Source organism: Dama dama, chromosome 32 (assembly GCF_033118175.1).
Source record: "Dama dama isolate Ldn47 chromosome 32, ASM3311817v1, whole genome shotgun sequence".
Lineage (NCBI taxonomy): Eukaryota > Metazoa > Chordata > Mammalia > Artiodactyla > Cervidae > Dama > Dama dama.
Genome location: NC_083712.1, coordinates 36,795,050 through 36,822,609, shown reverse-complemented (window position 1 = coordinate 36,822,609; position 27,560 = coordinate 36,795,050). Strand labels below are relative to the sequence as shown.

General features: G+C 38.7%; 1 protein-coding gene across 2 annotated transcripts in view; it reads right to left on the bottom strand.

Moving 5' to 3' along the window:
• Positions 1-27,560, bottom strand: part of UNC5D (unc-5 netrin receptor D) — a 615,641-nt gene that overhangs the window by 276,178 nt on the left and 311,903 nt on the right. For both annotated transcript variants that reach the window (XM_061134611.1, XM_061134612.1), the window contains exon 2: positions 1,930-2,148. In XM_061134611.1, coding sequence (XP_060990594.1) covers positions 1,930-2,148 — 219 coding nt within the window. The remainder of the gene's footprint in view (positions 1-1,929; positions 2,149-27,560) is intronic.

The window sequence follows — 27,560 nt, the reverse complement described above, 5'->3', positions numbered from 1 at the left end:
TGGCTTCACTTTTTACTGATGACTACCTTAGTTCCAGATCTACATCTCTTCATTCTCCCGTATTTCAAGTGTAGTTTGTTCAAACAATGACCTCAGACTTTTCTCCTTGCTAATGTGATTACTAATATTAATTGCATACCCCTTTTCCTTCTGTTAAGGGATTTGTTTTTATTTCTCCATTCATTCAAATCATTCAGCTATTAAGTCTGATTTGTGACACTGCTTCTCACATCAGCTATCTATTCCTATTTCTATGGCCATTCCTCAAGAAGCAGATCTTACTTTCTCAGCTGAATTACTCAAGTCTCTTAACTTCTCCATTCCTGCTTCTCCTTACCATCCCGAAGACTTGCTCCATATTCATCTTCTGAAGTATAGTTTCAAAGCCATTGGATTCCCATATGTCAATATAATCAATCCCTACCATTAACAAAAAATATCCATAAAACTGAGTAAACAACATCTTGCTCTGATATTTGAGGTCTCTCATGCCACGGATTGAGCTGTTTTCCAGCCATCAGCTGCTATCTCCTGTATCAATTTTATATTTGAACCAAAGCAGGCTAAGTGGAACACACACTCAGCTTTCTTTCATTTGCTAATGTTGACCACTGAGACCTGTCTCTCTTCAATAGAGTGTATCATCAATTATGCTTAATTGAAACACATATTCAATGCTCCTTTCAAATGCTGTTGCTTCCACACCTTTCCTGAGAGTCCCAGTCAGACATGATTTTTTTAAATCCTCTCTAGCACCATCTACCTCTCTGTAGACATTTATTGTAACTTCATTTGCACTTATACTGGTCATAAACTTATTAGCAGGTATGAAGGTCTAGATCAGAGTTTGCCTCCTCCCTTTCCTGAAATACTCTGAAAGATTTAGCCTAATGTACTAAACAGCACTGGTATATTAATTAATAAATTAAGCTGACACAACTTCCTAATTATTCATGACTTTATTCAAAATCTGACATCTAGTAAGTTTAGAACTAATAAAAATCAATAATATAGAGTAACATCAAATTGGATTTAGGATGAGGCTAAATTTTCTGTTAGTCTGAGGAGCCAAAGTTCAAAAGCATATACTGTTTCTATTATATGCTAAAATATAAAAGTAATACATTTTGAAAGTTTTGAGTCAAATGATCTTATTGAGATATCCAGCACAAGCCCACAGTTTACTTAATCTCTTTGAGGCTCTGTTTCCTTATTTATAAGAAGGCAATGACAGCATTATTTATCCCAGAGAGCAGTTGAAAAGACAGTAGGATAATGTGTATCAGAAGCTTAGATAAGGTCTGGTTATATAGTAAGTGCTCAACAAATATTAGCTAATATGATCACTATTCTCATCATCACCCCTTATCAGCCAAATTAGCCAGCTAATAAAGACAGTCCTGAAATTCTTTTATACAGGAGATCCTATTCAAATCTGGTCTTCTAATTTGAACTTCTTTATCATTACACAGTAATCAAAAGAGCTCAGACGACTCAGAAACCATCAGCTGTGGAGAATGAAGCATACAAGAATAATATCCAGGAAGAAAGATTAGAGCAACTGAATTTAGGCTACTTAAAAGGGTGCTTCTTGAAAGATTCATGTCATGAAAAAATATTCAGAATTCAGAAAATGAAAACAGGGACTGCCTGATTTTATTTCCAAGGAGAATATTAACTTTTATACAAAATTAGGTCTTAACGTGATATAGAGCAGGAAAATAAAAAATGCTCCTCTACCATATTGGAGTAGACTAGCAGGAGAGCTGTGGAGTCATTTCAAGACATGACTCCCTCTTATATTCCTGGGATACTGTTAATGTGACTTCACTCAAATAAGGTGTGTGACTGAACACAGGTTTCCCCAGTCATATTGACCTAAAAATCTGAGAAGCTACCATAGATTCTTCTATCACTTCCCATTCTTACCTGAACTCTCATCCAGACTCTCCTCAGAGACATGCTCATTCTGATGGACCCACTCGCCATTGCATTTGAAGAATATCTGCATGGCTGGCCTTGCTTTGCACCTCAGTGCAATGGGGTTGCTCTTGATGATATAAGCATCATCTGGCTCCTCTATGAAATGAGGCAGCGTCCCAGGAGCTGATGGGATGGAATCAGGGAGGACTTCACCATTGTCGGTTCCTGCGAAATGGAAGAAGGTGTTAGAACACAGTCTACACTGGCAGCACCTGCATCAAGGCCAAAACCACAACCTGCTCTAAGAATCTGTACTGGAAAACTCTGAATCCTAACCAGCAGGCCTGTAAGGCCTGTGCAGATGAATTAGTGTCTAGAGACTGAATTAGCATGACAGGGTACCTTTAGCCCAACACACATCCAGGGTTATTGGACAAGTGAAGGTAATGAATAGGAGTATTCCTCAAACTACAGCTTTTAATCTTTATATTTTCGTTGAGAGAACTGAGAGAGATATCTGTGGCTGAGATCCAGCCTGGTGAGTGGTTACCTCGAAGTATTCAATGAGGGCCCCCAGATGCCTCAAAATGCTGAAATAATGAAAGGAATAGATCTGAATCTCCCATACATGAGTATGAATAATGGTGATGTTGGTGGAGAATAGCCGGTCATAAGACATGTCCAAAGGATTGGCAACTGTCCACTTTCTTTACCTGTGAACCTTGGAGACTGGTGTTCAACCTTGGATATAGTTTCTTTTCCAAACTTACCAAACCTTCTAAACGGAATGTGCATTTCTTCTGCTTGTTTTAAACCATCATTCCCTGCCCCAACATTTCTGCCCAAAGATGACTTCATTTCGACGGCTAGGAACCAAAACAAATCCCTGACAAGCTATAGTTTAAGACCTATAGTAACATTTGCTCAAAGTGAAGAAATAAATATGTCTCCCCAAGTATAGGGAAGTGATGAGTGGAGAGAAATAATACGGAAAGGAAAAAGCAGGAGCCAAGACTTTGTTCCATTGCTGCTTTACTCTATTTAGCAAGGACTTGAGCCCCAGGAAATGGGCACACAGTCAGGGGAAGAAACATGTAACTACTGAGCAATGTGGAGCATAAACAAGAAGAACCCTATTTTGTGCCTTCCCATGGCATTCCGGAGAAAGAACAAAGTAAGCAAATACCAAGTACTGGTACTGATCTTCAACACCAAGATCAACTATGCCCCAGAGAGGGCTCTTCCCATTCAAAGCAAACCAGTCTTTATGACTAGCTGGAAAAAGGGACCTCATGAAACCAGCAGAACAAAATCCAGGTCATCAGGAGAAAGTCTGGAGACCAGGAGGTGTCTGTGTCCTAACCTGGCTTTTTGGGTGTCATCATTGTAATTCTGAAGAAACACAGACATTTGTATACACTGAAATCATTAAGCTAAATGACTAAGCACTGTCAAGGGTAAACAAAACTCACAATATTAGGTGGAATGTCCTTTTAAAGAGTCTGTAGGGGGAATCATCAATGACAAAAGGACATAGGAGGAATGACTGCCTATAATTTTGTGTCTGTGTAAAGAAAAAATAAAAGACATTGAGTTATGGGAAAGACTGTTCACCAACAGGAATACATAAGTACTACGCCACTGAAATAAACACAAACTATTTTTTCATTAAATGTATCAAATCAAGGTGGTGGGGGGCTCACATATTAAAGAGCTTGAGATTTATGTTTTCAAATACATTTGTAATAGAAAAGTTAACTCATGTTAATAGAAAAGTTAACTCACAAGATGAAAAAACCATCACTAAAGCCAATATTCCAAATAATGAGAGAGCAAATAGTTTAAGTCATAAAAGTTTGATAAACTCCTTTAAAAAATAAAATATGTATCTATCACATGGAAAAAGAAGGGTTTCAGGAGAGATTCTGAGAAGTGGTTTTTTTTTTAATGTTTTAAATTATATTTACAATGGGCTTCACAAAAATATGTCACATGTTAATTCATTTTGTTACTGACTGCTCAAGGCAATTTCCATCTTCAATACATACCAAGTCTCCTCAGGCTTCTGTAAATCCATGCATTCGAGGAAATGACAAAGGTATTAAAAGATTTTATATGGGCATCAAACAGCTCACACTCCCATCAGGGGTTTGAGTTTTGTCCAAAGTAATTCACTGTTATAGAAAAGGGTCACCCGATAAAGAACAAATACAGAGCCCCAAAGCGGTAGCGCAAGTGAACACAGGTGGACATGACACTTTGTTGTTTAATTAGTACTAATAACAATGCATAAATGTGAGCGGAAACTACTGAAATGGAGTAAGTGGTCACAGAAAACAGTTTCTAAGTAAACAGACAATAGTAAACCAGCCTAAGTAAAATGACTGGAATATAAGATAAATCAAGCTTTAACCATCTGAGTCCCAAAACACAGGGATCTGAATGCAATTAGGATACCTTCCTGCTATTTTAATAAAGCCCCTTTTGATAAAATAGTTCAGTCTTCAGAGAGTAGAAGAGTGGAATGGGAATGTCTGCTCTAAGTGTCCTGGCGGTTCCAAGGATGTCCATAAAGAATCAATCAATCTTAATTATAAAATAGAAATAGACTCACAGACCGAGGTAACAAAGTTATGTTTATCAAAGGGGATATGGCAGGGTATAAACTAAGAGTTTAGGATTAATGGATATACACTACTATTTAAAAAACAGGTAAACAATAAGGACCTATAGAACAGCACAGGGAAGGGAACCTTTTAACAACTAACCTAGAATGGCAAAGAATCTCGGTACAGGGTAATAATATGTATGTGTACACACACACACACACACACACACGTATAACTGAATCACTTTGTTGTACACTTGAAACTAACACAACACTAACTAAACTTCAATATTTAAAAAAAGGAAAAAATTAAAAGGATCCATCTCAACATTCAGAGGAGGAAAAAAAAGGCTGAATGTAACTTTCTATCTTAACTATTATTGAAGCCACATAGATATCATGTATATTTAGGGAAGAGGCCAGGTTCCAGGAAAACAAAAAGCAACAACAAAAAGTCAATTTATGCCCCTGAGAGTGGAAAGGTAAGAGATTGTAGATATACATTTGTATACATATTACCATTTCTTTGCAACCTTCTGACAAAGAAAGGAAGTAAGTGAAAATGGAAGGGTGCTAGTGATTAAAAAACAAAAACAAAAAAACCCTGCCTGGGAACACAGGAAACTTAAAAAGACTACAGGTTCAATTTCTGGGTCGGGAAGATCCCCTGGAGAAGGGCATGGCAACCCACTCCAGTATTCTTGCCTGGAGAATAGTCACAAAGCATCGGACAGACTGAAGCTACTTAGCAGGCACACGGAAGAGTTACATATTTTCCTTTTTCTCCCCGGTTTGCTTTGCATGCATAGTAAGGTGTTGGGGGCGGTGCTTCTCTGACACTGATTATCTCTGGCTTCCCCTCCTGAGGACCCTCTCTGGGCTCAGGCTTGAATTCCCAGGGCAGCAGCACCCTGCCCTTCAGATATTCCCCTCATAAAGCAAAGGCTGCTCCCCTGGAAGACAACCCCTTCCTAGCCCACTGGACTAGGAAGTCACCAATAGAAGTTCCAAGCTGGGGCCTAGAAGCTGCTGACAACCGTAATAGAAAAGAATATAAAAAAAAAATCTGTGTGTGTGTGTGTGTGTGTATATATATATATATGTTAAACTGAAACACTTTGCTATACAACAGAAATAAACACAACAGCATAAATCAACTACATGTAAATAACATTAAACACATGTTACTGACAAATCTGAAGAATTGATGCTTTTGAACTGTGGTGTTGGAGAAGACTCTTGAGAGTCCCTTGGACTGCAAGGAGATCCAACCAGTCCATCCTAAAGGAAATCGGTCATGAATATTCATTGGAAGGACTGATGCTGAACTGAAATCCCAGTACTTTGGCCACCTGATGTGAAGAATTGACTAACTGGAAAAGACCCTGATGCTGGGAAAGCCTGAAGGCAGGAGGAGAAGGGGACGACAGAGGATGAGATGGTTGGATGGCATCACCGACTCAATGGACAGGAGTTTGAATAAATTCCAGGAGTTGGTGATGGACAGGGAGGGCTGGCGTCCTGCAGTCCATGGGGTCCACAAGGAGTTGGACACGACTGAGTGACTGAACTGAACTGACAAATCCTAGGCCTGGAGGCGAGTTGGCGGGGGAGGAGGGTGGCGCGGGGATGACTTACTTTAATAAATGAGCATATGGAAGACCGCATGGGTATTTTAGACTTCAAGGTAAATTAACTTGGAATCTCAGTACACTGACCACTGCTTTATAACTCAGATTGTACTTTTAAACTCGGTGTGACAAATGCTGATGCCAACCACAAATGCTGATGAAAAGTCACAGACTGAGTTTACTTCTTCCCAGGCGGGAATGGCCACGTGACACCCATCGATGGCAAATGAATCATAAACAGACGTTTCTGAGAAAGCTTTTACTTTCCTGATAGAAGGGATACATGTGGTGGGCATCTACCTTTCTATCTTTTGTTCCTGTTATACCTGGGGAAGGGCACAAGGGAAAAGGGAAAAAGGGCAGAGGGCCAGCTCTGACAACACAGAGGCTGCACACACATCAGGAGGCATTCACCTCCAAAGAATTTGTTATTATTATTATTTTTAATCCCTGCTTAGTGAAGCAACTCAAACTCAGTTTTTTTTTCTGTTGCTTCTGCAGAAAACACTCACTGATACTCAAGATCTTCTGTTTTAAAGCCAGAGTGTGAAGCTTCACTCTATCAAATCCCAATGCTCACAGTGTGTCAAGTATTTGGAGAAGCAAAAAATGAAACAGAACATGGAAACTAGGTTGTTGCTGTTGTTCTTGCTCAGTTGTGTCCAACTCTTTGTGATCCCATGAACTGTAGCCTGCCAGGGTACTCTGTCTATGGTATTCTGCAGGAGAGAATACTGGAGTGCGTAGCCATTTCCAAGTGGTCAGGATCTTACCAACGCAGGGATCGAACCTAAGTATCTTACATTGCAGGAAGATTCTCTACCATCTGAGCTACCAGGGAACTACATTAGCAGAGAGTAAAAAATAAGAGCTGCCATGTATTGAATGGTTATAGGTGATGGTAATAAGCCTTCTACATGGATTAAGTCATTTCAGTTTTACAGCATCTCTCTAAGTGGCGGCTTGTTGAGTACCACTTTCTGCATTTGAGAAAATGCTTCAAATATGTGTCTTATCTAAAGTTATGTAGCTAGTAAGTGGGGACTGAATTTGAATGCAAATCTGACTCAAAAGCCTCACAATTCCATTTCAGTTCAAGTGAATGGACCCTTAGAAGTCTGATTAGGGTCATTTAGTGAGTGCCTACATTATGGCAACAATGAAAAAGGGAAGGTGAAGTCGCTCAGTCGTGTCTGACTCTTTGCGACCCCACGGATGGCCTACCAGACCGTCTGAGCCACCAGAGAAGTCAATGATACACAGTTCAAAAAACCAAAATATGAGAAGCTAAAGGATCTGTGTGGTTCCTCACCTACTTACATTACATCCATCTTAAAGGTCACTCAGTGATCCCTTGGCTGGACTGTAATTCCAGTTCTGTATGAGTGTGTTATGGACACACCCAGGAAAGGTCTCGAGAAAATATTTGAGAGAACAGTACAGTAAGCATTCAACTAATTACAGTCAACTGACTAGGCATCTTCACTAAAGTCAGCAACAGACAAAGCAGTCATAGAACAAGCATGGTTGAGAATAAAATAATGAGAAGGATTTTGCAATGTTTCCTTTAGAAATAGTTTCCCTTCTTCTAAGCAGGAATATTTAACAACTAAAACTCCAATTAAAATACAAGGAATATACCAAGATGCAGTGAACGTCAGTAAAAATAAAGGGACTGGAACCAGGGCTTTTGTCATTTTAACATATTTAACCAGGTAAAACTGCCAATGTTGGACTGTTTGAAATGTGAAATCTATAACAGGACTGGGCACAGCAGAGGAAAAGTCATTCCAAACTGGGATTCATAAAAACCCTGGACGATCAGTGAAGGGTGCTGGCATTTCATGGGGTTAGAGTAAAAACAAAGTTGAGCTTTAACATATTTTGAGAAATTCTAAATTATTTTCATACCTTTTCCCCAAGACTATTTTGAAATACATTTCATTTTTTTCTCTTCTATCTCCAAAGAACACTTCTCGCTGCAACAAAATATGCATTTGTGTTTGCAAATTCCACCAATAACTCTGCCATAAAGCAAAGACTAAATTTGGTAAAACAAAAGATCTTTCAGAATCAAATAACCTGATTTAAAGTCTGGTTTAATTTTGTGACCTTGGGTGAAGAACTTAATTCTGAGGTTTCATTTTTCTCATCCATAAAATGGGTACTCTGTGATGGTAAAGTGAGATAATATATGTGATAACATACAGTAAGTAATAAAATGTTACATGCATTTAATTAGCCACCTCTGACTGCCATCAGTATCACTGACTGGATAAAGACTGTCAAACAAAAGAGAAAGAATTATAACTATGATTTAGACTTCCACTCCAAACATATTACCCCAATATTTATATTTGTTTTGTGATGGTTATTATTTTCATCCCAGTGCTCGTCATGATACAAACTGTTTATACCATGTCTTGACTGTTTGCTACCCATATGTAGGCTAGAGCAATTGTGTTAGGTCACCAACTCTGAAAACACACTGAGGCATTTATTTATTCAACAAACACGTAGTAAACGGTTAAACCATACACCAGGCACATGGTTATCCTGCAAAGCTATGTAATAATACACAATGGATTTCCTGTTGGCCAGATTCCAAAACTACTGGCTTGAACAGGCAAGCAGTTATTAAATGTAGGAAACTGCATAGTCTTCCAGGGTCCCTTTCACTGCAATATTTAAATGAAGTCAAGGCACCGTAGAAATAGCTCTTTAAATTTCATTCAATGTCTGGAAACTATTTGGTCCATGGCAATATTTAAGCCAGAGAACAAATCCACATCACGGAAACCAAGTTACATAATCGAAGACAACACAATAGAGATGGCTTCTCTGCTTTTGTTTATGTAAATGTGTCTTGTCTCCATATGGTTTCTTAATTAGGTAAGGGGTGCATTGTATCCATTTAATGCAGAACAACAGCCGGAATTTTACATACCAAATATTTAATGCAATTTATGAAACAGACTCTTTCTCTAGGCTCCAATAAAAGTTTTCTTTTTTTAAACTCAGAAATGATCTGCCTTCTTCCCAACCTCTAATAAAAATGGAAATGTTTTATATCATTGCATTTGCATACTTCACCTCACTTGTGTCATTCTTATACATGGTCTAAGATATTATTCCATTGAGCAGATTTTAAATTCTGCAGAGTAGATGGTAAACAACACTGACAATGTATCCAGAGAAATCTGAAAAGTCCTTCTCAGTTCCTCACACAAGAAACTTCAGATTTCAGTAGAGGTTGTGAAAGCACATTCATCATTCCACAGACTACCAAAATTTGCCTTAATATATTCAATCTTTTTATTAAACTGACATACGGGTGCATCCTTACTCAGGTTAGGCAGTGTCTAGGTACTGGACATTGAGTCTAAAGATAACTAAGACAGTCAATTTCCCCAAGGAGCTCCCTGGTCGAATTTGTTGTAGGTTCAGTCGCTCAGTCATGTCCAACTCTTTGCGACCCCACGAACTGCAGCACACCAGCCTTCCCTGCCCTTCTCTAGCTCCCGGAGTTTGCTCAAACTCAAGTCTGTTGAGTCAATGATGCCATCCAACCACCTCATCCTCTGTTGTCCCCTTATCCTCCTGCCCTCAATCTCTCCCAGCATCAAAGTCTTTTCCAATGAGTCGGCTCTTTGCATCAGACGGCCAAAGTACTATCTGTCTCTGACTGAATTGGAGACAAATAATTACAGAACAGTGACAAGCATGCCAAAAGTAGACTGGAAGTATGTACAAAACGTCACCAGGCACAGAGAAGAGAAAGCCCAGCTTTCCTTAGGAGGGCCTGTGGCAGCCATTGTGGGAAGGTTACATTTCAGCCTAGTTTCGTGTAGGAGTTGAAATGGGCAACATATGGGGAAGGTGTTCCAGCTGAGAGCATGGTGGGTGCCCATGTGTGCCACGAACGGGCACTGAAGAGTTAGGCAGAGCAAAGCATCGTGTTCCTTACAATTCAGTTTATAAAGAGGTGACTTTGACATTGGTACTCAACTACTGGGTCAACTTGGCTCCAACATCTCTTATTTCTATGTGCCTTTCATTAAGTTTTCTGAGATGCAGACGCAGAGTAATCACCATATTCAAGAAAGACAACTGTCTCAGTTTATTGCATGAGCCCTCAGGCCAGTCTGAAGTCATTCCATGTGCATGCTTTCAGTGGGGAAGAAACCATGCTTGTTCCAATACTGAGGAAGGAGTTGTTTTGTTTTTTTTCCAGCCACATTAACACAAATGACATTTCTCCCAAGGCCACAGGGGAAGGTTTTTGTTCTGTTTTGTTTTGGTTTTTAAATCATCCACTATTTTAGCTCTTGCTTGAGTCATCTGCAAAACTGACTTCTGAAATTGGGATGAAGCCAGACATTCTACACGAGTTCTGATGGCGCCTTGTCCCTTAATGGAAACCGGCAATGTGCAATCAGATTCAGCATGAGACACCTGTTCCCATAATAACAGTCTGTCCAAAGAGACTCTAAAAGGAGGCCAAATTTAGCCCAGTGGTTTTCAATGTGTGATGGGATTACTGATGATTTAAATTTTTATTAGGTGTTTTGTTTTTTCAGTATTTTTTAAATGCATTCTTAAATAAACACTTAGAAAACACACATACACACTGTTCTAGTGAAAGAGTATGGAAGTCTCAGTAAACTATACTATGGCAACGTCTAGATTTAACTTCATGGTGTCTAACTCCTAGTATGTTGAAATTCATGCATCAGAGCAGAAATAAATGGTAAATATGTCCCTGGGGGAAACATGGAAAGAATTTGATTGACAGGTTGATAAAAATTCATTTTAAAATGTAAACATAAAAGGGTAATATTTTATTGAAAACCAGGTTTGAGATAAAGTTTAAAGATCATTTCTTAATTTTTCACCCCACAATAGATACGTTTATGTATGAATGTGGGCCACTGATTAAACTTCAAATTCATGTGAAAAACTAGTGCGATTTGGGAATGGTTTTGCTTTCAGAGTGCTATCACTTTTCATTTGTAACTGACAGTTTTCAAGAGTGAAGCCATTCATAGCTATGGAAAAATGGTTGTTTTAATACAACATTGAATGATAGAAAAGCAAACAATCCAGCACCATTCTCATATTTTTCTTTCTTGGAAAATTACCTCTCAGGAAGAGCTTGGTGTTTTATGTTCTGCACATTAATATGGCAGGGACTTTCAATCTTTGTAGGACAAAAAGAAAAACATAAGGGACAGACACTAAATTCCCTTTGAAATAAATACACTTCCATTAGATGTCAGGTCACATTAAACAAAGAAACAACTTAGACTGTGATCATTTAGGCACATATCTGAATAAATAAGGGCTGATTTGACTGGAACACAGTTTGATATAATTTTTTTTTTCTGTGACCTGGACCCTGGCAAAACAGAGTGGGAGCTCACCTTAGATAAAATCTGGGCCAACTCTCTTATCCTACAAATAATCGAGGCCCTCAGAGGTTAAACAACTTGCTAAAGAACTCCAAGGAGCAGATTCGGTGGAAATCTCTCTTATTGACTTCTAAAAGAGTATTTTCCCCATTATACTATGCTGCTTTTGTTTGGGTGGGACACAAAAGATTAAATTTACAACTACATTCTGCATTGCTGTCTATTGAGAAACTCTACTGAGGAAACAATCTTGTAAAATTTCTTTTATGAGGACATTGTAACTGGCAAGTATTTTAGCAAAGTCAAATACAATGCAAAAACATCTTTAACATTTTATAATGTATTTTGTATTGAAAATCATGGCTTATTATTTTGATAAAATGCAAATTATAGAAAGGTACAAATAATATGTGTATTTTAAAAAGACATCATCATCCGTTGTTACCAAGTTCCCCAAAACTAATCTGGTATATTTCATTTTCAGATCTTTCTCTTTCAAATATATATTTAATATTTTGGCTTTCTGTGAATAGGGTGTGTATACATGTGTATATACATATACAAACCCATATATATTTCAGATATATTTCAAGATGTTATCTCATTTTGTCATGGTTTTGTTAATTTTTCATTAAACCAATTCTTAATGATTAAGAGTAGATATATCAGTTTTGTTTTTGCTAATTTCTTCACTATTTAACATCTCATCATTTCTTTTTAAATACTACAAGTGAGTTTTCTTTTATAATTTATTATTTTTGGCCACACCACATGGCATGTGGGATCTTAGTTCCCTGACCAGGGATTGAACCCACATTCCCGGTGCTGGAAAGCTGAATCTCAACCACTGGACTGCTAGGGAAGTCCCCATTTAGTTACTTCTAAATGTTAGATTTATAGCACTGACATTTCATCTATACCATCCATATCCTGATTACACATGAATTTATATCCCTAGCAGAGTTCTCCCTCTGCAGCTCTGCCTCTTGGTGGATTCACCTAAATTTCCCATAGATCCCACTGACTCCTTATGCCTAAAACAGAATGCATAGCTTAGCCCCTCACATCCACTATTTGGCTCAGTTGCCCTAAAAACAAACAAAGAAGAAAACCTAACATTCACTGAGTTCCCTAAGCTAGAACCCGGACATGACCTACTTTTCCTTTGCTCACCCCCACATCCAATTCATCACTAGGCCCTACTGGTTCTACTTCCTAAATTCACTACTAGCCCTATATCTCTATTCCTACTAAGCTAGCCACCACCATCACTCCTCTCAATCATGACAATTGGTCCTGTCTTCACCATCATTCTTATTTACCCTCCTTACATCCATGTTATAAGCAGAATGAACTCTGTCAAATGCAAATTCAAACATGTCATTCTGTCTTAAAACCTGTCAATCCTTTGGCTAAGACTCCTATTTTGTGGCATGGCTTTGGAGCAAGACTTTTCATGATCTGGTCCACACATAACATCTCTAGCTTTGTGACCAGTCACTTCACCTCCAGGAGGCTAGAGAGACTCTCCCTCAATTCTTTCAAGGGTCAAATGATCTTCACCTGGAAACACACCCATGTTTTCCCTTCTGCCCCAGTACCACCCTCCCACTTTGCTTATAGCCTATTCTTATCCTTCAGGTTTCACTTAGGTGATACTGATTATGTATGAAGCCTTTCTGGAACAACAAAAATTCCGATTCTGGGTCACCTTTTCCTCGCCCTTACATAACGATATGTACTAATACACAGTTATTCATATATATTGTTGCATCTTCCTCTAGACTTGAAGTTCCATGAAGGAAAAGGGTAAATAAGTATATAGATAAATGAAAAGGTGGTAAAAGTTTATGACCACGATCTTTGCAATAAAAATGAACTAAGTGCCTATCACGCGTGACTAAAGTTATTTTCTAAAGGACCATGCAAATTGACACAACCACCAGCTTTAGAGGAGTTTACCAATTTTCTTTATCCTCATCACCAAAACATATTTTGGGGATATTTGTTAATAGATGCATAAAATATTGTTTAAAACATACTTTGATTACTAGTCAAGGTAAATATTAAGGAATATCCAACTATTTTCATTTACTTTTTATGAACTGTATATTCATTTATTTTTATCATTTTTATTTTGTTTTAGATTTTTTAAGAGTATAGCTGTATAATCTTTAAAACAACAATTCTAAACAATTTATAGATTCTATTGTTTTAAGTGCTTAATAATACTAACAACACCTGATTTTTCTGTTATTGCCTCCAATGCATTAATTTCTTCATTCATCTCCAATATGTAATAACAGCAGTTGAGATCAGTTTCACTATTCTAAAAGACAACAACATTTTGATAAGGATGGCTAGCTCTACACACACGAAAAAGGTCTTACAAAGGAAAACCCTGACATCTTTTCTAAAAAATCAGTATTTTATGCAGAAGATTCATAAAGAAAAGCCAAAGCAACAGGATTTGTCTTTCATTGCTTAATAAAATGACCTTCTTTGCACAACAAAGTCCTTCTGAAAATCACCTAAGACACTGATAGGAGGATGAAATTCTGATGCTCATGTAAAAGCCTTTAATTCCTTTGTTATTTTACCTAATACGCAGATTTAGTTGAGCCTGCTGGGATCTGGGGTTCAGCAAAGACTGACAATACACCAATGGCACTGGTGACCAACAACAGAGGCTGTGTCCCGATTAGATGTGACAGTTATCTGATGGGGAGGTGGAACGTGTACAATAGAAGGGGCTTACTTTTTTTCATCCTCCTTAGACAAGCTGCTCAACACTGTCAGAAACAGATTTGTACCAAGCTGTATTGGAAGCACAAGATACTGTTCCTTCTGATATCTCTTATCAAGGGGCAGCTTGATGCAAGGAAACTGATGTGGACTTTGGAGTTAGAACTAGATTCAAATCCAGGTTTTCTTATTAGTGAATTATATGATTTTAGGCCAGATAGCTACTTTATCCTTCAAATCATTTCTTGTACAGAGTAAATAATATAGTATTACAAGCCTATTCTGTACATTCAAGTAGAGAAAAGTGAGTTTCTTAAGGTATTATAAGGCATATATTAGGCAATCAATATATAATATAAATTGTTAGCAGATTATGCTAATTATTAGATATAAACTAAGGGATGGAGGGATGGGCAAAGGATCAAGAAGTAGATTTTCATCCTGTAGATTATTTTCTTTGTGAGGAAGAAATTGTCAGAGCAAGAGCCCAATCTACTCAACAGCATTTCAAGAAATGCCTGAAAGTTTTACATATTTTTGCTTTACAAAGGAATATCTAAAGATCGAAATCCAGTGACCAATTCTGGGAGCCTGGGTGTTCTTAGAGGATTAAGGTCACTCGTGTCTGCTGGAATGCATCAGACAAAACCTTGATGGACGTCATTTAAAGACCTGAAGTTATACCTTGAGAATCTGGCATTTGATATAAAAAAATTCATGGAAAAAAAAAAAAGCAACAACAAAAAAGCCTACTACATACTCGAGCAGCTTAGTATTACCTAATCAGCTTAACTGCACTGGGGTGAGGCCCAGTATGCATACTGTCAGCAAGAAGAATGGGAGAAAAAGAGCACTCGAACAGAGTAAGTTTAATTGCATTATGTGATTTAATTATTTAGCTGTCTCAGCATCCTCCTCCATGTATAAATGAATATTAATCAATCATGTGAATATCGTTAGGCTATTCTTGTTTGCTATTTGTCATCAACAGATGGATAGCTTGCAGGCACCTATCGCTTCTAGCAAGCATTTAATTTTGTCAGTTCCCAGGGTCTGGGTGAGGATAGCAGTAATGACCCTTGCGACTATGGAAAAGATTTTGAAACTACAAGAAACAAGCAACCCTAGAGTTGGTACTTTGGGGGCAGGGGTTACACCATCAATTAAACGGGTCCACATGCTCTGGAAGGAATGAGACCTTCCCCAACATTTAGAGGTGACTTGCACAGGGCAAAGATGTGGGCAGTCCAGAGATCAACACCATGTCCTTGTTAGGGAGGTTAGGAAGGAAGAGGCAAGAATAAATGTTGATATCATCGAGACAGGCTGGGACCTGGAACCCTCTGCAATACCTGCACCTGGAAAAGTAACTCCTCTAGCAACAAAATACAAAGAAACTCCATGGGATTAAAGATAATTACGCATGCACAGTTGGGGCAAACTAGAGACAGGCATGCTGCTCTGCATGCTGTCACTTCAGCCACGTTGGACTCTGTCTATGAACTGTAGCCCTCCAGGCTCCTCTGTCCATGGGATTCTCTAGGCAAGCATACTGGAGTGGGTTGCCATGCCCTCCTCCAGGGGATCTTCCCGACCCAGGGACTGAAACTGCTTCTTTCACATTTCCTTCATTGGCAGGTGGGTTCTTTACTACAGAAGACACAGAAAGACCAAAAACCCAACCACCACTTCTGAAGATCTAGGAGCAAAAACTGGGTGTTGGGAGCAAGAGCAGGGTACTGTGCATGCCCCCTGCAACCAACACCACCGAAGGGGTGGGCAAACTGCCTAAGCCCCTCCTCCAGCCTGATCCCTGGATGCACCCTTACCCTCACCCCGTATAAGGAGCCAGCAACGAGGGAACCTGGCATTTGTCTTCACTCCCCTCTGCAGCAAATAAAGCCATGCCTAAATTTTTTTGTCTGGCCTCTTAACAGTTTCTATTTGATTAAGGAAGGCGAAGAACCCTGGGGTCAATAACATTACACTCTCTCAATCTTTTCTGTAGCCTTATTATGTTCAAACAAGCTTATCAACCGTTTTCTCCTAGGCACATACAGTTTCTGTGACCATTTCAAATTTTAAATCAGAGAAACAATAGCACTGCAAAATCATAGGAAGGAAAGATTTTTTGATATTTTCAATGAAAAATGGGACCATATAATTTTCAGGTATAGTATCAGGTATACCTAAACCATCAGATGTACCTAAATGAGGTGACTCACACTTATTTAGAATGAATTTTTAGGCAAATCGATCAAATATATATACAAGGAATACTTCAGTTCAGTTGCTCAGTCGTGTCCAGCTCTTTGTGATCCCATGAACTGCAGCACACCAGGCCTCCCTGTCCATCACGAACTCCCCGAGTTTACCCAAACTCATGTCCATTGAGTCGTTGATGCCATCTGACCATCTCATCCTCTGTCATCCCCTTCTCCTCCTGCCTTCAATCTTTCCCAACTTCAGGGTCTTTTCAAATGAGTCAGCTCTTCACATCAGGTGGCCAAAATACTGGAGTTTCAGCTTCAACATCAGTCCTTCCAAGGAATACTATTCAGCCATAAAAGACAGAATAAAGTAATGCCATTTGCAGCAACATGGATAGAACTAGAGATTATCACACAAAGTAAAGTATGTCAGAGAAGAAGACAAATACCATATAGTATCATTTACATGTGAAATCTAAAATATGACACAAATGAACTTATCTACAAAACAGAAACAGACTTGCAGAGAGAGAACAGACTTTGGCTGCCAAGAGGGAGAAGAGATGGAGGAGGGATAAAATGAGTGCCTGGGATTAGCAGATTCAGACTCGTATATAGAGAGTGGATAAACAAGAACTACTGTGGAGTACAGGGAATGATATGAAGTACTTTGTGACAAACCATAATGGAAAAGAAAATGAAAAAGCGTGTATGCACGTCTGTAACAGAATCGCTTTGCTAAACAGCAGAAATTAACAAGACATTGTAAATCAACTCTACTTCAATTAAATTCTAGAATCATCTAGAACTAGCAACACAAAGGCTAACAATCAGAAGGCCAAAAGTGTTTACAGTCAATTAGAGTCAGGATTTAATGTAGCTGCAAAACAGAAATAAAGCAAACTTCGAACTTACATCTGAAAACAACAATGTCAAGACATTAAAGTTCAGAGTCAAGACGGTGCTTCAAGCTGACAGCATGACATGCACACAGCACAGCAATGCTGGAGGAAGCTGACAAGGACGATGCTACAATTGGAAAAAATTGGATGATACTTTATTGGGGGGAAAAAAAAAAAACCTAGTTAAGAGCTATGTTACCATTTCATCACTAACACATAACACCTAGAATGGAAAATGGAACAAGGAAATCTGACCGTGAATCTCAGGGTCAAATAAACATTTTCAAATGTTAATTTTTAGAATTAGCAGTACAGAAGGGTACTTAGATTTGTAGGGGCTATGTAGGATGTTTAAGGGGGGTGGGGAACATGGCTTCATGAAACCTATGTGGAAATGATTCTTTCCACCGAATAGATGATAAAATCAACTCTAAAAATGACTCCTTGATTCCAGAGGTCCAGGAAACCTGATTGGATGTTGTCCATCTTTTGGGTAAGAGCTCCTGAAGCACAGTGACTATCACCACATAGGAGGGATTCAAATCAAAACATCACCACTGTGGTCATCTGCTCTATACAGCACCACGAGCAGGACAAGGGAATGGTTCTGGAGGTCCTTAAAATAAAGGCAAAGGAGAAGCCCCTTAAAGTTTCTATTTGCAACAAGGAGAAAAAAAGTAACCAAGGAGCCAACAACTGTTTACTACCCAATCTGTTAGAGTGCAGATTACAAGGTGTTTCTTTCATTATTTTTCCAAGTGACATTCCATTACAAGAGAGAAACCCCATAATAAACTGTGATGAACACAGAAATGAAGGCACACAAACTTCTGACCGATGATGAATAAAAGCAATCAGTTACTCATTCAGAATGGGACCGAGTCAAGAAGAAAGCTAGTGTGTCTGGTCACGTGGCTCCAACCGAGGCAATCATGGTGGGTGTTGAAAGGTGAGTTATATTGATAAGCAAACACTTATTGGAGTAACCTGGGCACTCACAGGTCATTAAAAAAAATTGGGGAAGTGACAACTGAGTACTCCAAAAAATATCAACATATTTAAGATAAGCATTTCTCTCTGCTGGTTAATTTCCATTTCTTGCATGGTAGAAAGTGTAGACATATTTTCTATATATGAGAAAACAAATTCTTCATCTCTCAACATTTAAAATTCCTGGAGATAACCCTTCAGAGATTATGAAATTAACGTTCCAAAAGAACCAAAATAACTGACTTCATCATCTACATCACCCTGTCTGAGGTCCCCAACCTACCCTATACAAATCCCAAATCAAACAGCTATGACAACCTCAACAACTCAGGTGGAATATTCCTCTGGCGAGACACCTACTTGGCTTTCAAAGTACTAAATGCTCCTGAGGCCATGTGCGTTTCGCAGAACCAGGCAAGACTGATGAGGCAAGTTCCCCCTCTTATTATAACTCCAGTGTCCAAGGTCTCAAAGAGCCACTTTCTGAGGAATGTACTCCTCTCCCTATGACTGCAGGCAACAAGGCAAACCCTCAAGATAAATGTGGACCCTGGGTCTGGATGAAGGTTTGGGCTTAGCCACAAATGCAGATGACGGGTTTTCTATTAATAAGTGGAAGACACTAGACTTCGGTGAGATTAATTATACCTCAAAGCAATGTTCTCAATTGCCAACGACAGACTTGAAGGTAAAACTACTAGAATGGAATTGTGTTTTGTTTCACAGGCCACTATTTCATGGGCACTGTCACGCAGCAAGTCACAGAAGAATGTAATGTTTAATGAGCCAAACAGGGACAAAATTAGGCCAGTTATATTTGGGACACACACAAAGCAAGACCATATTTGTAGACTCTTTATGACCATTCTAGGGCAGGGAGAGAATAGAAGATTTTCTCTTTTAATAGCTGAACTGGATTTTACTATGACTAAATACTTTGGAAGTAACACATTGCCTTTCTGCCCAATTAAAACAAGTTAAAGAGTTTCAAAAGGGATTGTAAGTGGCTCTGATACTCCAACTTGATCTTTTCCATGGGATCCTTCAAATAAATAAGCATTTCTGTCATTTCTTGCAAATTATCTATTTATATATACTTACCTACTGATACAGATATGATATACTTCTTCCTACTTGCTTTGTTGATTGTGAATTAATGTTCTAAAATCAGCCAAAACAATGATGCCATTGTAATAAGTAAAAGTAGGCCTTGAATCACAAAAGTAGAGGAAGGAACTGTTCCTAGACCTGTTTGATATACTTTACTATGTTAAGCTGGTAGATGTCAAATAATCATTACTTGGTAAATGCACTCAACTAAGTTTCTATAAGCAAGGATTTAAAGCAAAGGTAAAAGTCATCACATCGTGTTTTGAAAAAAGGCCTTTAAGAAAAAGAATGAATACACGTGTATCTATGGCCGAGTCCCTTTGCCGTTCACCTGAAACTAACCTTGTTAATCAGCTATGCTCCAATACAAAATAAAGTTAAAAAAAAAAAAAAGGGACTTTAGATGAACGTGCTCATTCACTTGGTCATGTTCAACTAGTTGCAGTCCCATGGACTGTAGCCTGCCAGGCTCCTCTGTCCATGGAATTTTCCAGGCAAGAATGCTGGAGCGGGTTGCTATGCCCTCCTCCAGGGGATCTTCCCAACCCAGGGATGGAACCCGTGTCTCTTGTGTCTCCTGCATCGGGAGGCAGGTTCCTTACCACTAGCGCCACCAGGGAAGCCCCTTAGATGAATAGTTGGGGTGTCTATTATAGAAAAACAGAGAAAGGGGCAGAGTGTCCTAAACCTTTCTTTGGACACATTGCATGTTAATGCTAGAAGACATTCTAGAAATCATCCATTTTAACTTATATTTTAGAGACAAAGTGCCCGTCATGGACTCTAAGTAATTTGTCCAAGTTCACTAACCTACATAATGGTAGAGTCGAGATTAGGGAACTGGAAACATGTCTCTTAATAAATGAAGTTCTTTCTACCACAGAATATGGAGATTCACATGAAAAGAAAAAAAAAAAAATCTGACATTTAAACCCAAAGTTGCCTTGAACTATTTCATTCCTTTTAGATGAAACTTCCTCTTTTTGCATAAACAGCATATAGGGTAAAAATATCCCAAGGCATTTCAGGAATTGGTTGCAATCGCAGCCCTCATTGTAACCATCTTAGAAAGCTCTTGGAGGTCGGTGAGGGCTCCACTGATCAGAGAACGGGCAAGCGAAACATCTCTCTTTGAGGGAATTTAGATTTGGCTCCACATGAGAGCTCATCAAAGACTACCAGAATTGAGTCTGGATCAGATTATTGCCAAGTGGGTACAAAACTGATGAGAAAAGTTATTCTTTGAATCTGATTTTAGGCATCCAAGTACTGTGACAGTTAGCTAAAGCATTGTCACAGAATTTATTCTAAAAATAGACTCAGAGTGAAATAAACATGATTAAATGATAATTATTATAATCAGCAGATATTATATGAGGATATTAGGATTAGTGGGGGTGTTGTGTACGGTGTTTCAGGGGATGGGAAACATGGGGCATTTATTTAAGACTTGGGGTACTCCAACAGTCATGTGAATTGTTCCTCGGGGGATCTGAAATTTAATATCTGAGTGAAGCACTTGGAGCCTGATAGCTGATCATTGCTCTAATTTTTAAAAACATTTTGATTAAGGCCGGGTTATAAGGAGTTTGTTCATTAAGGTACTGATGAGACCCAATTTAGATTCGTGTGTAATAACTTTAGAGCAGCGACTAAAAATGTCACTTAACTTTTATAATTTTGAAAAGTGAGCATATAACAACAGAAAGACATATATAAGAAGTCAAGAAGGATGCTTCAAATGGAAGAATAATCTTGTACCCAGAGATATACTATTTTTTTAAGATTCAAAAAGGATTTCAAATGAGATTCTCACCAACCAAATTGAGTGCATTTATGGGGTTGGAAATCATAACATCAGGATAAACTATTCCTATTCTCTATATGGAACCTATCCAAGAAGTTGGAAGAATGAACATTTTCTTAGCTTTTGTCTTCCTCCCTAAATTAGTTTATCAGCTATCTCTTTAAATCAGTGATGCCACTCCTCTTATGACACAATCACTAGTCCTAAAACATGGCTTTTTCCAGTTATTTCTTTTAAAAATCTGCATAGCAAAAGTAACCATCCACAAGATAAAAATGGAACCTATCAAATGGGAGAAAATGCTATAAATCACATATCTGATAAGGGGCTAATATTCAGTATGTACAAAGAACTCATACAACTCAATACCAAAAAAATAAATCCTATTTAAGAATGAACAGAAGACCTGAATAGACATTTTTCCAAAGAACACAAAGATGGCCAACAGGAACATGACAAAGTGCTCAGCATCACTAATCATCAGGGAAATGCAAATCAACACCACAATAAGCTATCGCCTCCCACCTGTTAGAGTGGCTATTACTACAAAGACAAGAAATGAAAAGTGTTGCTGAGGATGCAAAGAAAAGGGACACTTTGTGCACTGTTGGTGGGAATATAAATCGGTGCAACCACTATGGAAAACAGTATGGAGATTCCTCAAAAATTTAAAATACAGCCAGCAATATTTGCCTATTTACCTGAAGAGAAAAAAAAAACAAACAAACCACTAACTCAAAAAGATAGGCTTTTCATTGAAGTACTGTTTTAAAACAGCCAGTATATTGAAACAGCCTAACTGGCTAATGATGGACAGATGGATAAAGAAAACATGATATGTATATAACATGTATACATAGAATACTACTCCACCAACACAAAGAAGGACATCTTGCTATTTATGACAACATAGTTGAAACTTAAGGGTATTACAGTAAGTGGAAAAAAAAAGTCAAAGACATAGAAATACTCTAGGATTTCCCTTGTATGTTGAAACTCAAAAGTCAAAGCAGATAGACAAAAAAGTGAGCTCATCAATATAGAGAATCCACTGGCATTTACCAGAGCCAGGAAGTAAAAGATGGGTGAAATGGAAGAAGGGGATCAAAAGGTACAGTTATAAAACACACACTGGGGAAGTAACATACCATATGGTGACTATAGTTAATGACATTTACGGCATACTTGAAAGTTGCTAACAGAGGAAATCTGAAAAGTGCTCATCACAAGAAAAAATACCCGTATCTATGATGGTGATGGGTGTTAATTAGACTTATGATCATTTTATATATACAAACATTAAATTGTTAGGTTGTACAACTGAAATTAATATATGTCATATGTAAAGTATATTTCAATTAGAAAACAACCAAAACATTAAGTGCTCAATGAAGTTTACTTATACAAAGTCTTTGTTAGACAACAGTATTATATCAATGTCCCTGGAGCTGGATGGCATTTCAATTTCAATTTCAGGAAAACATAAGTTAAACTCAGTATCAGATCATTATTTTCATAAAAACAACTTCTCTACTCCTCCACGTAGTTTTGTTTTTCTCTCACTTCTCACCCTTACCTAGTCCTCCTCTGCCTAGTCCTTCTTAAAAAACAAAACAACAAAACTGACCTTTAGGGGGAAAAAAAACTTCCATCTCCACTTTATAACACAAAACAACTCAGATTTTTATAACCCAAAAGCTCATAAATGTGCTGGCTAAGCAATGGGCCACCTTTTGGGGAGGGGGGAGGGAATGGTCACCCTCAGCCCCACCCTATTAGTCTTAGGGTACAGGAGTAGTATAAACATAAGTCACTTTACATTAGTGGAATAATACAGCTCCTTTATAAGGCAGAAAAGGATGCACTCAGAATTTTACTATAAAGTACTTGGTGCATATAAAGTTTTCAATAAAACACACTGACTAAAAACAATATATGGGAACATCAGAAAGAAAGATGATAGTAAAAGGAATACACTATCCAACCTAAGAAAACAGAATATTCCCAACACCATGTGTCTATAATCTCGATATGATTCCTTGTCTGAAACCCAGGGGCTGATGACCACCACTCCACACTGTTGTTTTTGGTGATTCTCCCAAAATTCTCCAGGCAAGAATACTGGAGTGGGGATTCTCTAGGCAAGAATATTGGAGTGGGTTGCCATGCTCACCTCCAGAGGATCTTCCCAACCTGGGGATTGAACTCAGGTCTCTTGCATCACAGGCAAATTTTTAACCATCTGAGCCACAGGGAAGCCCAAGAATATTGGAGTGGGTAGCCTATCCCTTCTCCATGGGATCTTTCCAACCCAGGAATCAAACTGGGGTCTCCTGCATTGCAGGTGAATTCTTTACCAGCTGAGCTACCAGGGAAGCCAATATGTCTTAGTAAATTCACAGATTTGTGTAACTCATTACAAACTAAGTTCAGTATATTTCTGTCACCCCACGAAAGAAATCTTGTACCCATGAACAGTTACTCCTCTTCTTCCCTCCACCCTGCTGCTGCTGAGTCACTTCAGTCGTGTCCAACTCTGTGCGACCCCATAGATGGCAGCCCACCAGGCTCCCCTGTCCCTGGGATTCTCCAGGCAAGAACACTGGAGTGGGTTGCCATTTCCTTCTCCAACCTAGCCCTCGACAATCATTAATCTGTGTCTGTGAATTTGCCCATTCTGGACATTTTATAGAAATGGAATCACAACATGCCACCATTTGTATTATTCTGAAAGTACATCCATGCAGCATATTTCTAGGCTTCCTTTTTATTAAGGAACATTCCATTGTATGGATAAATCATAGTTTATTAATCAGTTGATGGATATCTGGGACCTATTCACTACTATAAGTAATGTTGCTACGGACATTTATAAACAAGATTTTGCACAGACATGTGTTTTTGTTTCTTTCAGGTATATCTATGAGTCAAACTGGTGGGTTGCATGATTACCCTACACTTAACTCTTGGAACAACTCTTTTCTACACTGACTGTAGACTTCTGCCAAAAAATGTATAGAGATTAAAATTTCTCCATATCCTCTTAATATCTTTGTTATTTTTTTAGATTACTTTTAGAGATTATTTCACGGGGACTATTTTTAAAGTTTTTATTGAATGTTACAATATTGTGTATTCTTGTCTTGGAGAATCCCATGGACAGAGGAGCCTGGCAGGCCGTGGTCCACGGGGTCACAGAGAGTCGGACATGACTGAAGTGACTGAGCACACATCATGCTTTTGTCTTTTGGCCATGAGGCATGTGGGATCTTAACTCCCTGGCCATGGATCAACTCACACCCTGAGCACTGTAGGGCTAAGTCTTAACCACTGGACCACCAGGGAAGTCCCCTTATCTTTGTTATTGAATATAGCTTTGTTATTATCCTTTTTTGAATACAGCCATCCTAGTGCAACGAAGGTCGGTCTAGTCAAGCCTATGGTTTTTCCAGTAGTCATGTATGGATGTGAAAGTTGGACCATAAAGAAAGCTGAATGCTGAAGAATTGATGCTTTTGAACTGTGGTGTTGGAGAAGACTCTTGAGAGTCCCTTGGACTGCAAGGAGATGCAACCAGTCCCTCCTAAAGGAAATCAGTCCTGAATATTCATTGGAAGGGCTGATGCTGAAGCTCCAATACCTTGCCCACCTGATACAAAGAACTGACTCATTGGAAAAGACCCTGATGCTGGGAAAGACTGAAGGCAGGAGGAGAAGGAAATGACAGAGGGTGAGATGGTTGGATGGCATCACTGACTCAATGGACATGAGCTTGAATAAGCTCCAGGAATTGGTGATGGACAGGGAGGCCTGGCGTGCTGCAATCCATGGGGTCGCAAAGAGTCGGACATGACTGAACTGATCCTAGTGTTATTATGAAGTAGTTATCTCATGATTGTGATTTGTATTTGCATAATGGCTCATGCTTTGGGCCTCTTTTCATATGTTTATTGGCCATTCTTACTCTTCTTGCTTTTTTCCCCTCTCAACACTTTTTTTTTTTTTTTTAATTTTAGGCTGCACTGGGTCTTTGTTCCTGTGCCTGGGCTTTCTCTAGTTGCAGTGAGCAGGGGTCACTCTTCCTTGCAGTGCAAGAGCTTCCCACTGCGGTGACTTTTCTTGTTGTGGAGCACAGGCTTTTAGTGCCTGGGCTTCAGCAGCTGTAGCACACAGGCTTCACTGCTCTGAGCCACATGGAATCTTCCCGGACCAGGGATCGAACCTGTGTCCTCTGCACTGGCAGGTGGATTCGAATCCAATGTACTACCAGGAAGTGCCTCAACACTGTTTTTAAAAGTCATCATTGCCAATATATGTGGTTGGGGTTCCCACATTTCACTGACTATTCCATGGTGTGAATGTATCATGACTTATCCATTCTCCTGTTAATGGCCATTTTATTTTGGTTTTCTTTATCTCTTATTTGGGAAATGATCTATTGTGTTCCTTCTGCTTAGCAAGATTCACATGTTTAGAACACACATGTATACACAGTCACATAAAATGATAGTACTTCATGGCTAGATTATATTTAGCATGTGAACTTTTAGACCAGTTATGCCTTTTGATATGTTGCACAAAGCCATATATTTTAATATGTAGGCATTTGTTTAGTTGATTAAAAAAAAAAGTGACTAGAGCATGCCAGAAGATGTGTAAAGAAAGTTCATAGCAGGATTGTTTTCAATAATAAAGAAAAACAAAATAAAATGACCATACATGCGATTCAGCAGCCATGAGTTTGATCTTTGGGTTGGGAAGATGCCCTGGAGGAGGGCATGGCAACCCACTCTAGTATTCTTGCCTAGGGAATCCCATGACAGAGGAGCCTGGTGGGCTACAGTCCATGGGGTTACAAAGAAAAGGACACAGCTGAGCAACTCAGCACACACACACACACATGTTATAAAACTAAAGATATGGATAAATTTCCAAAAGCCAGGAATAGAACTACACAGATGATCTAGAGGAAGAAATCTAAGAAGGAGGATTTTTTAAAGAGACCGCACTCTGGGCTAAGGGAAAAAAGAACTTCAAATAGCCTATCAGGAAAGAAAGGGTTATTGTAAGAGTGGAGGTAAGTCCCTGGGCTTTAGTACTCCTGGAGAAAGCAAGAGGCAATGGGGGTTTCAATGACAGAAGTAGGAAATTAGGTCAAATGCTATGAAAAACTTCTGAACTCTAGCGCTCTGAGAAACTAAAATATGAAACCACCAAAGGGATCCGTGGACTCCTACTCTGGCATTTTTTTCAAAGGGTATAGAGGAAATTTCTAAGATGACTTAAATTTAGCCCTCTTCATGGGCAGAGAGGTGCACTACATCAATGGCATCCAATTCCTTTGACTAGTTCTTCCTTTGGAGTTCATGGTTGAAAGGATTCTGCCTAGCTAACGACATTTGTGAAATAATTTCTCCCACTGCGGTTTAGTAATTAAAGACGTAGTGACTTCCCTGGTGGTCCAGTGGTTAAGAATCTGCCTTGCACTGCAGGGATGTGGATTTGATCACTCTTCAGGAAACTAAGATCCCACATGCTGTGGGGCCAATAAGCCCATGTGCCACAACAAGAGTATGTCTGACAAAAACAAAGATCCTTCCTGCTGCACTTAAGACCCAATGCAGCCAAATAAATATTAAAAAAAAAAAAAAGACATACAGAAATTTCTATCAGGACATGAGCCCAAATAAGCACACACAAGTATGTTCTAGATGCTGTCTAGAGAAAACATAAAATCAATATACGTAACAAGGGTAGAACTAATCAAATAAGGCGTATTCAAGGAATAGACTACTATCTTGTAGTAAGAAACGACCGTGAACATCTACCAACAGATAAATTTCAATTTATGTTACATGAGAACGAAAAAGAAACATGTTACAGAAGGATCAGTTCTGTAGGATTCCATTTTTGCAAACTTTTATAAATTACAGTCATAAAGCGATGCAGTGAAAATTATGTACTCACAAGTATATAAATGTATGCTAAAATACGAAAATAAAATAGAAAGCTATTAACTTACAGACAGAAGCTGCTCTTTGGGAAGATGGTGAAGGGAAATAAGATGGAAAGGGGTTTGGAAGAAGCAGCTTTAATTTTAATTTATCTTTAATTTTATCTGTACTACTTATTTCTCCAGTTAAAAATCTATCAGGCTGATTGGAAAATAATACCCTTATGATTAGTAATAAATAATAATTAAGAAACAGCTGGGTGAAAGATG